At 41.1% G+C, this 12,880-nt stretch overlaps 1 protein-coding gene across 1 annotated transcript in view; it reads left to right on the top strand.

Annotated features, from left to right (window-relative positions):
• The window catches only part of LOC119804383 (E3 ubiquitin-protein ligase RLIM-like), a 48,618-nt gene extending 46,692 nt beyond the window's left edge, over positions 1-1,926 (top strand). Inside the window, exon 3 of the mRNA XM_038315815.2 lies at positions 1,855-1,926. Within this exon, the coding sequence (XP_038171743.2) occupies positions 1,855-1,926 (72 nt within the window). The remainder of the gene's footprint in view (positions 1-1,854) is intronic.
• The last annotated feature ends 10,954 nt before the right edge of the window (positions 1,927-12,880 follow it).

Here is a 12,880-nt window from a genome sequence, read left to right as displayed (position 1 = left end):
GGAGACCAGATTATGCCAGTTATAGCCGAGGCTTGGCATGTGCCTACATTTAAATTTAAGAGGTAAGGACAATGGACAACATCTCATACTTTCCTGCCTAATTTTTCCTTTCTTGTGTTAGAATGATTGCTCATCAAAAGACTTTCTCCAATTGAACATCAAAATGGCCACACATCTTTTAAACAGGAATACATTTTCTGAGGGGGAGTACAGTGTTTAAGAGCATGAACCCCCATTTCAAATACCTAGACTCAAATTTTGGCTCTGTATCCCCTTGGCATAGATCTTTTGGGGGCAAGTACTTTACCAGAAACCCTTGTGTTTTTTCTTCTTCTGTGATTTGGCATTAAAAACACTCTATACCTCCTTGTGTTCTGATGAGGATTTTACTAAACACATATATGTACATGCATCTTAAGACAGTGAGCTTTTTTGTTTGTTAGTTGCTTTGGATGGATGGTTGGTTTATTGGTTTTTTGAGACAGGCTTTCTCTGTGAAGCTTTGGTTATCCAGGAACTCACTTTGTAGAAAAGACTGGTTTTGAACTCACAGAGATCCTCCTGCCTCTGCTACTAGAGTGCTGGAATTAAAGACATGTGCCAACATTGCCCAGATAAATCAGTGTTTTAAGAATGATTTCGTGGCTGGACAAATGGCTCAGACATTAAGAGACTGTACCATTCTTCCAGAGGCTCTGAGTTCAAGTTCCAGCACCCATATCAGGTTACACACAACTACCTGGAATTTCAGCTCCAGTGGGATCCAACATCCCAGGCCTCTGCAAGCACCTTCACTGATGTGAATACAACACACACACACACACACACACACACACACACACACACACACACACACTCACAATCACTAAAAATGGAAATAATTTTTGAATAAATTAATAAATCTTAATAATACCTTCTTCACTATTATTTCAATGATTTTTTCATGTGTATGAGTGTCTGCCTGCTTGTACATAAGTGCACTTTGTCCATTCCTGGAGTCTGCAGAAGCCAGAAGAGAGGGCCAGATTCCCTGGAACTGGAGCCACAGCTGGTTGCGAGCTGCCCAATGCAGGTGCTGGGAAATGAATTGGGGTCGTCTGTGTGCTGCCTCTTTTTATGCCAACTTGACACAAGCTAGAGTCACAGGAGAGGAGGGAGGCACAAACGAGAAAACTCCATAAGTCTGGGCTGTAGGAAGCTTTTAGACATTTTCTTAGTTAGTGACTGATGGGGCAGGACCATTGTGGGTGGGGCCGCCACCCCTGGCAGGTCGTCCTGAGTTCTATAGGCAAGCAGACTGAGTAAGCCATGAGGAGCAAGTCAGCACACAGCACTCCTCCATGATCACTGCATCAGGTGCTCCTCCAGGTTTCTGACCTGTATGAGTTCCTATCCTGACTTCACTCAATGATGAACAATGCCATTGAAGTTAAGCCAAATAAAACCCTTAACTCCTAAAAAATGGTTTTGGTCATTATGCTTCATCGCAGCAATAGAAACCCTAAGACACTGTAAGAGCAACAAATGGTCTTAACTGCCGAGCATCTTGCCACCTCCACGTTATCCTCCTCCTCTTCATCAGGACCCAGGTATAAGTGGAGGTGGCTCATGTGTCTCCAGGCCACCCAGAATACAGAGGGGAATCCCACATCACCGAGGTTCTAAAATGTCTTGTCTCATAAGTGTCATGGATTTTGCACATTCTATCTCATAAGTGTTGTGTGTTTTGTATATTGCCTTGGAACTTCAGTGGCCTGTATATTGTTTCAACATTATCTTTAACACCCTATGCTTAGACTCCACTTACTTACATCTCTGAGAACTTTCACAACCCTGTCTTGTATCTCTTTTTAGGTGGCTCTGGGAGTCTCCATGGAACCAAACCATTATAAGAAACCCCAAACTGCTGAATCTACAAGGGATTGAGTAAAAATTAAAGAGCAAGGGAAATGAAACTGAGCACCAAATGGGAGGCTGCCTAACACATCACAGACTCGTGCAGGCAAACAGGAAATAGAAGATCAGAGCTACCCTTTCTGATTTGTGGTGTGCTCACTTTGTTCCATTCCTTATGCCCATCTCCTCTTCCATCTCCCCACCTCTAAAATAAAACTGTGTTAGGACTGCTGACAGAGAGAGACATGTGGTGTTTCTTAGTGGGTGGTGACTCACTGGGGAGCAGGAATCCTTTGCCAAATGGGCAGGAAAAGAGAGCTGGCTGTGTGCAGGCAGGCTGGAAGATTGCCTACCAGGTAATCAAAAGAAGCAAAAGTAGGCCATAAGAACATGGGGCAGCTCTTCCAAGATCCTCAGCTCTGGCCCTTAGCTATGGCATTGCCTGCATGTGAAAGAGGAGCAGAAAGGAACAAAATCCCACGCATCAAGTGTTGAGTGTAAGAGACTCACAGAGGGCATTCAAATGAAAGGACTTCTTGAAGACTTAAATGTGAATCTGTAAGATTTTTAAGGATGAGATCAAAGATTTGAGTAGTAACCATAAGTGAGAGGCTTTGGCTCCGTGCTTTCCCTGCCCCAAGCCTCCAGAAACCTTGGGCTTTCAGGATGCTCAATTTCTGAGCAACTCTCAGCTATGCCTCAGCAATTGCAGGCATCCCCACAGTAAATCACCATGGAGTCACAGTGGGAAGTTTGCCATCCTCCACAGCATCCCTCTGCGGCACTACTTTCTGTGGACTTAATGTTCTTCAATGTCCAGCCACAAGGAACAACCGTGCACAGCAGGCTATGCTTTCCCTTCTATCTCATTGCAGTATGGCCAGTTCCCATCCACCACTCCATCTGTTACTAAAATTCCTTCCCAGAGGGGAGAGATAATCAAAAAAGTCTACCCCTTCTCCTAAGGTCCCATGGACAAATAGAAGTACATTTCCACCATAGTGTATTATAGGGGAACCAATGAGTTTATCAGGCTTCCTTACAGAGCATAGGTGAGGGTTCACTTACAGAGGAGTGGGTGCCCCCATTACAGACTGCACCTAGAAAACCATTACCCAGGAGATATAGGCTTTCCCATAGACTCATAAATGGAGCCCCCACCACTTCCCATATACTCTAGCTGCCCTTTGAAGTCATGTCTGATTAAGGCAGAGTACACAAGTGATAAGGAGTTGGATACTCAAGTGTGGCTCTTGTGACTCCACCCCCACCCCTTGATCAGGGAGTGTTATAGTCAACAGGCCCAGCTCAGATGATCATTTTGACAGGTGGGTACAGCTGAACTATCCAAGATATCAGTTCCATGACTCAGAGGACAGTTGCAACACTGCTCCCACATTTAAATCAGTTGTCAGGTTCTTCCTAAATACCACTGTCCTCTTTCCCTGGCTCCCACTCACGATGACTTCACAGTTGGGGCCATAAATGTCAATGAAACTTGCTTTGGACCTGACAAAAGGAACTCAGGACAAATGTGCTGCCCATTAATATACTAAAGCACATGCTGACCTAGGCTCTTTCAGCAAGTACCTGATGGCAAGTCACCTGATGTGACTCCTCTCAGCATTCCTTATCCTGCCCTAAATCTCTCCAGCCCATTGACTTCTCTTACACCAGTTTCTCATTCCTATATTCCAGCCATAGGGAAGGAGGGCACCCCAAGCCAGAGGCCTGCCAGAGGGAGGGCTCACTTACGGACTCTATTTTCCTTTGTTGAGAAAAAAATATGAGGGGGAAGTGGTACGGGAGATTTGTCTGTATTCTGTCAATCATGTTTTAAATAAACGCTGATTGGCCAGGCATGAAGTATAGGTGGGTCAACCAGACAGGAAGCAGAGGCAGGACAATGAGTACAAGAGAATTCTAGGAAGGAGGAAACCCAGTTTCTCTGAGTCCTGCCCAGATCACCGAAGAAGCAGGATGTGACCTGCCCCGCTTAAAGAGGTACCAAGCCATGTGGCTAACATAGATAAGAATAATGGGTTAATATAAGCTACAAGAGCTAATAAGAAGCCTGAGCTAATGGGCCAATCAGTTTATAAGTTATGGAGACCTCTGTGTGATTTTTTGGGGACTTGCCAGCTGTGGGAACTGGGCAGGACAGAAAACCCAACAAAGCAAGCCAACCTTCATTTTACAGAATGGAGCCCAAAAATAGCCCCTCATGTTACAGGAGGGGAAATCAATTGGGAAATTAACTCCAGAAGGTTGAGCTGCGGTCAAGCCTATAGAACATTCTGTTAATTAGTGATTGATAGGGGAGGGCCCAGTCCATTGTGGATGTTGTCATCCCTGGGCTGTTGGTCCTAGATTCTATAAGAAAGTAGGCTAATACAGAATGGGAAAAGATCTTCACTAACCCCACATCAGCTAGAGGTATGATCTCCAAAATATACAAAGAAATTTGTCATCAAAATAACAAATAATCCAATAAAAAATGGAGTACAGACCTAAACAGAGAACTCTCAGCAGAGAAATCTAAAATAGCTGAAAGAAACTTAAGGAAATGTTTATACTTAGTCATTAGATTTAATACTTAGTCATTAGAGAAATGCAAATCAAAACAACTCTGAGATTCCATCCTACGCCTGTAAGAATGGCCAAGATCAAAAACACTGATTACAACTTATGCTGGAGAGGTTGTGGGGGAAAGGGAACACTTATGCATTGGTGGTGGGAATGCAACCTGATACAGACCCTTTGGATGTAAGTGTAGCAATTTCTCAGAAAATTAGGAAACAACCTTCCTCAAGACCCAGTAATACCACTTTTGGATATATATATATATATACAAAGGATGCTCAATTGTGCCACAAGGACATGTGCTCAACTATGTTCATAGCAGCTTTGTTTATCATAAACAGAACCTGGAAACAACCTAAATGCCCTTCAACTGAGGAATGGATAAGTAAACTATGGTACATTTACACAATGGAGTACTACACAGCAGAAAAAAAGAGTGACAGCTTAAATTTTGCAGGAAAATGGATGGAGCTAGAAAACATTATTTTAAGTGAGGTAACCCAGTTCCAGAAAGACAATTATTACAAATACTCACTCCTATGTGTCTTTTAAACATAAAGCAAAGAAAATCAGCCCACATATTACAACCCCAGAGAACTTAGACAACAATGAGGACACTAAGAGAGACATACATAGATCTAATCTACATGGGAAGTAGAAAAGGACAAGATCTCCTGAATAAATTGGGTGCATGGGGACCTTGGGGAAGGATTGAAGGGGAGGGGAGAGGCAGGAAGGTGGGCAGAAAAAAATGTAGAGCTCAATAAAAACCTATGAAAAAAAGAAAAGAAAGTAGGCTAAGAAAGTCATAGGGAGCAAGCCAATATGCAACAAATTCATTACCTCTGCAATAGCTCTTGAATGCAGGTTTCTGCCCTGTTTGAGTTTCTGTCTTGACTGCCTTTGATGATATTAGAACAGTGCTGTGGAAGAATAAATCAAATAAACCATTTCCTCTCCAACTTGCTTTTGGTCATGGTGTTTCATCCGAGCAATGATAACCCTAACTAGGACACAGCCCAAGAGAAAGAAGTATGTTGTAGGCAGCAAAACTGGAAGGCCGGAGACATCTAAGCCCTTTGGCACCAGATACAGAGCTATAGATTTTGCAGTTTGCTCTGCTGGGTATTGGTCTTGCTTTGTTCTGGTATTTCTGCACTATGTTCTGATTCCTCCCTGTTGGAATGGAAATGTATGTGCTGTGACATTGTATGCTGGAAGTTTATAATTTCTGTTATGGTGTCACAGGCAGTCACACATAAGAGAATATCTGGAATCTCATAAAACTTTGAACTTTTAAACAGTGTTGAGAATGAAAGACTATGGATACTTGGAAGTTGTACTGAATGCATTTTGATGTTGTGATATGCCATGAGGCTGTGGCAGCCAGGGAGTGGAATATGGTTGCTTGAATGAGATATCCCCCATAATTCTCAGGCAGTTGAATACTTGGTCTCCAGTTGGTGGAACTCTTTGAGAAGAATTTAGAAGTGCAGCCTTTTTGAAAGAGGTATGTACCTGAGGGAGGATTGAGGTTTCAAAAGACTCAGGCCATTCTCAGGGGTCTCCCTCCTACTTTTGGATCAAGATGTGAATTCTCCACTGTTCTGCCATTACAACTTTGTTCTGCTATCATGGATTCTAACCCTCTGAAACCACAAGCCCAATTACATTCTTTTCCTTATAAGTTTCCTTGGTCATGGTCTTTTATCACCATAATAGGAAAGTAATACAATGCTGAAGATATAGGAAACAATAATCCTGGCAAAATCCCCAACTCTAATGGAGTTTTCATTCTAGTGATAAGTTAAGACAAGCAAATAGGCAATTTTAGTCACTATCACTAACTGCTATGACACACAGCAAATAATGTTAGTCAAGGTAATTAATTCTAGCATTTGTGATGAAACTATCCTTGAATATCAGTGGCTAAATACACATAAATAAATGTGCTCATTAATTATGCTACAAGCCAATGGATGTCAAGGAGCTCCTCTGGGAAGATATCCAAGCAATGACTCAGGATACAGGCTCTTCTCTCATATGTATTCACCATCCCATGACCTCTTTAGAGTCCTGAATTGGACCCACTCTACTCTGTGGACTATCATGCAAGAGCAGTTCATGGAAAACTACATAGGAAGATTACAGCCAAGACTTGAAAGTGACCAAAAGCCAATCCGATGGTGGTAGAACCTGAGAAATGTGATGTTCTTCTTTGCTCAATAAGAAAATGAAGGAAGCTAGGTTAATTTCTGCCACTGATGTGTTGTACAGTTAAGGAATTGTTGAAATAAAGAGTTAATATTTACTCTAGCTACATCAGAAGAAGCTTCCCAGATGAAGTAAGATTTAAAGTACTACCTGAAGGGTAAGGAATACATAAGCTGCTGAAGTGGAGTTAAGCATATTCAAACAGCTTGCATGCCTATAATCCCAGCAAAGCAATCAGATAAGAGGTTTGAGACTAACCTGGGCTACATAAAAAACAAACTCAGAAGATCCCAAGAAGAGAGAATAAGTGCTCATGACAAATGACAGGCAGCATGTCTCTTTGTTTATCATGTTTGAGACTGGACTTATGAGGACTGAGAAAAAATGGGAGAAAACTTAAATGTGGAAATGCAGATGACTTGAGAGCGGCCCATCTAGGGTCTGTATCCCTGGTCCTGAGTCAGGTCTTGTAGCGGCGGTCAGAGGAATTTGGAAATAACCAAAAATAGTCTTTTTAGAATAAATCAGTTTTAATAAAAGGAGAATAAGGGAACTTATAGAGCCAAGGGTCCAGCGAAGCAGAGGGTGACGCTGGGAAAAAACAGGGCCTCCCTCCCGGACCCTGTTCTTTTTAAAGGTACCCTTCTCCCCTGGGGGCAGCCACGCCCCTGAATGCAGGGATTGGGCCAGCTGCCCCAACATCTCCCCCTTTTGTCTAAATAAGGCAGATTCAGAAACCAAATACAACTATATACAATGGGAATAGATCATATAAAATTACAAGAAGTAAACAGTATTAGGCGAGGAACATATAACAAAAATTTTACTAATCATTCTACTTTAGGAAATCTAAATAATGTAGAAGGCAGCTACAATTATCTAATCTTCAACCCCATCAAAGATCTGAGAAGGGAAGTAATATTACCAAAGCAACCAGGAAGCACAAACGAGAAACTTCCAAAATGTGCAACAGAAGACAGAGACAATTGACTACCTGGGCAAACACACGAAATCTTGTTAGCAATGTTGAGGCAACCAACTTTGGCTGAGGCCTGATATAACCTGACATACCATTATACAATGGCAAGGAACCTTTAGTAGAACTATCCTATCCTGTCTTGGCAAGATAAGACAATTCTGTTTTATCCACTTACGGATATTTTGTAGCTTAGTCAGTAGTGGAGGTATGGGCTTTTCTTTTCCCAAAGGCCAGTTCTGCCAAGAAGAAGACAAACCTCCCAGTGGAAGTGTCTTTGGTGCTCAACGTTCTCTCGGGAGTAGAGCATTGTTGCCAGGAGTGATTGTGTCTCATAATACAAAACTCTAAGTTAGATTAAAGGCCATGTTCTACAGCTCTTCAAAGAGGTCGAAGATATGCTATCTATAAAATACAACCTCTATGGTGTCTAAAAAACCTGATATCCTAACATATAAATATGACAAACATATAATTCTCAACACTTATCTAACTGTATGACTCATAGAATAGACAACTGTGCAATAAATGAAGACAATGATTTCCAAATGTAAAACAGGGTCATACATAAATAATATCTGAGGTAGAAATGTACATTGCCAATATAGTAAACAATGTCATTACATAAATAATATCAGAGGTAGAGATGTACATTTGCATATGGTATACAATGTCAATATAACAATTGTTTCAAACAGAGGTAGTATCATACATCTCATACAATGTTCAATATATCAATATACAAGAATCAACACTCATATAGTTTTCAAAAAACAATAACTCACAAAAATCAATTATTCCTTCAGATACCAGTTAATCCCTCCCCCCTTTTTTGAGATTAAATATACATATACATAGTTTATACCTTTGAGTCCATATAAAGCCCTTCCACAACCCCTTAACCCTATACCAGCCACCCAATTAGTGTCCCTAAACCTGAGGGTAAACTTGTTGGGAGTGGGGGCGTCGTCATCTAAGATTGCTTCCAGCTGACATAGGGGCAACTTTTTCTTCTCAGGGGGTCTGTGAGAAGCAAATGATGGTTAAAATACCCAGGGTGGAACATTTCATCTAGGAAAATGTGTCTAGCTCTGAATATTTTGAGGAAAATCCGGCCAGAATGTTGTCAAAAATGTGCACTATTCAAAAGTGTTCTGTGCAATTGTACCAAAAAAAAGGCCAAATATTAGCGCTACAAAACATGACTTTCATAATAACAAGTTGGAGTTTGATGTTGTGCGGGGCCCCGTCTTCAATCTGGAAACTGCAAAGCTTAGTGAAGAAACAATTGGTGTTTGTTGCGAGTAAGAAGAATGCAAGCATATCTACAAGACACATACAGGACATTTTACTTGCATATCTTTCAATGAAAGGTGCATTAAAGACAGCCATAGATCTGAGGAAGGCAACGAAGGCAACATATATTGGTACCATTATTAACATTGATTGTTATTATTATTCTGTCTCAATACATTGACTCCTGACCTGAGACAGCAACTCCTGAGCAATCTTTTATAAACCAAGCTTGGACTTGGAAGAGGGAACTGGGCTAGAGTCCAACTCCAAGAAACCAGCTCGAAATATTTATAAAGAAATGCATATTGACACACATACAAAAAATTGTTTTTCATAATCACGGAGCTTACCCAATGTTAATGGATGGGTTGCAATTGGTTTCCATCCATCAGTATTCAAGATATCCAGGGTCCCTCAGATCCTTTGAAGGTGAGCGTCTTCCTGTGGAGATAAGAAAAGAACCCTGCCCCCGAACTATAGGTCTCTTACCATCAGTATGTTCACCATCCTTGTGCATGAATTGTTATTTTTCTTTTCCAAGGGGCTTTTCCTCTTCAAACCGAACCTTTATTAACTTTGATGGTATCCACGATTTTTCTTCTCCTGTGGAGACAAGAGCAAAACCCCTTCCCCAACGCAGCACATCCCCTGGCTTCCATTGTGAGGTCAGCACATCCTTGAAATAAACTGGTTGATTTAATTCAGCAGACTTTTCCATTATCCAATGTCTTTCTGCAGCCGTAGTCCCCTTCTCATTAGCGTTGAGAAAATTCAAGGTTAGTAAAGCATTATGTAATCTATTTCTGGGGGGTATTTTCCACCCCCTTTTGTTTGTTTAACATATCCTTTATAGTCCTATTTGATCTTTCAATGACTGCTTGACCTGTAGGATTGTAGGGTATACCTGTAACATGCTTAATGTTGTAATAAGCAAAAAACCGTTTCATTTTCCTAGAGACATAAGCTGGACCATTATCCGTCTTTATTTGTGCAGGTATACCCATGATGGCCATAACTTCTAACAAGTGAGTGATTACTGAATCGGCCTTTTCTGAGCTTAAAGCAGTTGCCCATTGGAATCCTGAATAAGTGTCAATGGTATGGTGTACATATTTTAATTTTCCAAATTCTGCGAAGTGGAACACATCCATCTGCCAGATTTCATTCCTTTTAGTGCCCGTTGGGTTAGTCCCTACAGGCAGTGGTGCTTGGTTATAGAAAGAGCAAGTAGGGCATTTCTTTACAATCTCCTTAGCTTGTTGCCATGTAATAGAAAACTCTTTCTTCAAGCCTTTGCTATTGACATGATGCTTTTCATGAAATTCGGAAGCCTGCAGCACACTACCAATCAATAACTGATCAATATCTGCATTACCTTGTGCTAAAGGACCTGGCAGACCCGTATGGGATCGGACGTGTGTTATATACATAGGGCAAAGTCTGTTCCTGATCATTTCTTGTACCTGGATAAACAATAAGGTTAGTTCAGTATCATCAGGTATGAATTCAGCAGTTTCAATATGTAAGATAACTCTTTCTGCATATTGTGAGTCAGTAATAATGTTAAGAGGTTCCTTAAAATCCCTTAGCACCATAAGAATGGCAAATAACTCTGCATTTTGGACAGAATCATAAGGACTTTGTTCCACCTTACTCAAGTCTTCTGATTTGTAGCCTGCCTTCCCTGATTTATTAGCATCAGTATAAAACATGCGGGCTCCAGTTATTGGAGTATCACGGACTATTCGAGGAAGAATCCAAGAAGTTCTCTTTATAAAGTTAAGCCTTTTGCTTTTTGGATAGTTGTTATTAATTTCTCCTAAAAAGTTAGCACAAGCTCTTTGCCATGGTTCATTATCTTCCCATAATTTTCGTATCTCATCAGTGGTGAAAGGCACTATGATTTCTGCTGGGTCCATGCCTGCTAGTTGACGAAGTCTCAATTTGCCTTTTATGATTAGTTCAGAAACCTTTTCCACATAGGTTTTTATTTTCTTACTTGGCTTATGAGGTAGAAAGATCCACTCTAAGATAATATCATCTCTTTGCATTAAAATTCCTGTAGGAGAAATATTTGAAGGCAATATGACGAGAATACAACTGAGTTCTGGATTCACCCTATCCACATGTGCTTCCTGCAATCTTTCTTCAACCATTGTCAGTTCTTTTTCTGCTTCAGCTGTTAATTCTCTGGGACTGTTTAGGTCTCTTTCCCCATCTAAGGTTTTGTTTAAGTGAATTATCATATCAGGTGTTATCCCAACAGCTGGTCAAAGGCTGGAAATGTCTCCCAACAACCTTTGAAAGTCATTAAGAATCCGTAGTTGATCTCTCCTAATTTGTGCCTTTTGTGTCTTAATTTTTTGCAAGCCTATTCTATAACCTAGATAATCAACAGAATCTCCTCTCTGAATTTTTTCAGGAGTAATCTGTAATCCCCATTTAGGTAGAACTATTTTCACCTCTTCAAACAGTCTTTCTAAGGTATCCACGTTTGAATCAGACAATAAAATATCATCCATATAATGATAGATAATAGACTTGGGAAACATCTTGCGTATTATTTGCAATGGTTGATTTACAAAGTATTGGCACAGGGTGGGAGAGGTCAACATGCCCTGTGGGAAGACGGTCCACTGGTATCTCTTGGTAGGTTGAGAGTTATTATAAGTAGGCACGGTGAAGGCAAACTTTTCTCTATCTTTTTCTTGTAAAGGTATGGTGAAGAAACAGTCCTTCAAATCAATAACTATGAGAGGCCATCCTTTTGGTAATAAAGAAGGCAGAGGAAGTCCAGATTGCAGAGAGCCCATAGGCTGAATAACCTTGTTAATAGCTCTGAGATCTGTCTCCATTCTCCATTTACCAGATTTTTTCTTAACCACGAATACAGGAGAATTCCAAGGGCTGGTAGATTCTTCTATATGCTGAGCATTCAATTGCTCTTGTACTAGCTGTTCTAAAGCTTGCAACTTTTCCTCAGATAAAGGCCATTGTTTTGTCCATATCGGTTTCTCAGTCAACCATTTTAGAGGTAGGGCCGTTGGTGATTCTGGAGGGGCATCCTTTGGTTTGTGTTCTTGTACAGCCCGAATGGCTGGTTTTTGCCATCGGTAATACCTTTTGATGTTTTCCTCAGAAATATATGCTCTAGAGGCAACAGGAATGTTAATTTGAGTATTCCATTGCTGCAATAGGTCACGACCCCATAAATTTACTGCAATATTAGCTACATATGGCCTTAATTTTCCTATTTGTCCTTCTGGTCCTATGCATTTAACCCATCTCGTGCTTTGTCTTACTCGAGATAGGGTCCCAATTCCCAAGAGCTGAACATTTACATCCTGTAGTGGCCAATACGGATGCCAAGATTCTGGAGTAATGATACTAACATCCGCTCCTGTGTCCAGCAGGCCAGTAATGAAAATGCCATTTACACACACTCTTAACTTCGGTCTTTGATCACTTATAGAAGTTTGCCAAAATACACGTAATTCATCTTTCAGGCTATTTTTGCTTCTAACATCAGACATGGGGATTTCTAATTGTCCTGACAAGGCATGTTCTCCATTGTAATGGGAAATGACTGGACCACATTCGCCATGGGGGCCTGCGAGAGGCCCCCCATGGCGTTTCCCGCTTGCAGCGGATTTCCTTGCCTATCTCTTGACGATCTGCATTCACTGTCCCAATGTCTACCTTTTCCACATCTCCTACATAAACCTGAAGGCTAAGGCCTCCTTGATGGAGGAGTGTTTATGTGTTACTTTCATTATTAATAAAGAAAACTGCCTTGGCCCTTTAAGAGACATTAGGGGTAGGTGGAGTAGACAGAACAGAATTGTGGGAACAAGGAAGTAGAGTGGGGAGACGCTTCAGGCAGTCGCCATTGGAGTCTCCATGCTGCTCCCTCTC

This window comes from Arvicola amphibius, chromosome X (assembly GCF_903992535.2).
Source record: "Arvicola amphibius chromosome X, mArvAmp1.2, whole genome shotgun sequence".
Lineage (NCBI taxonomy): Eukaryota > Metazoa > Chordata > Mammalia > Rodentia > Cricetidae > Arvicola > Arvicola amphibius.
Note: the sequence above shows the minus strand (reverse complement) of the source record. Positions and strands in the feature narration are given on the sequence as shown.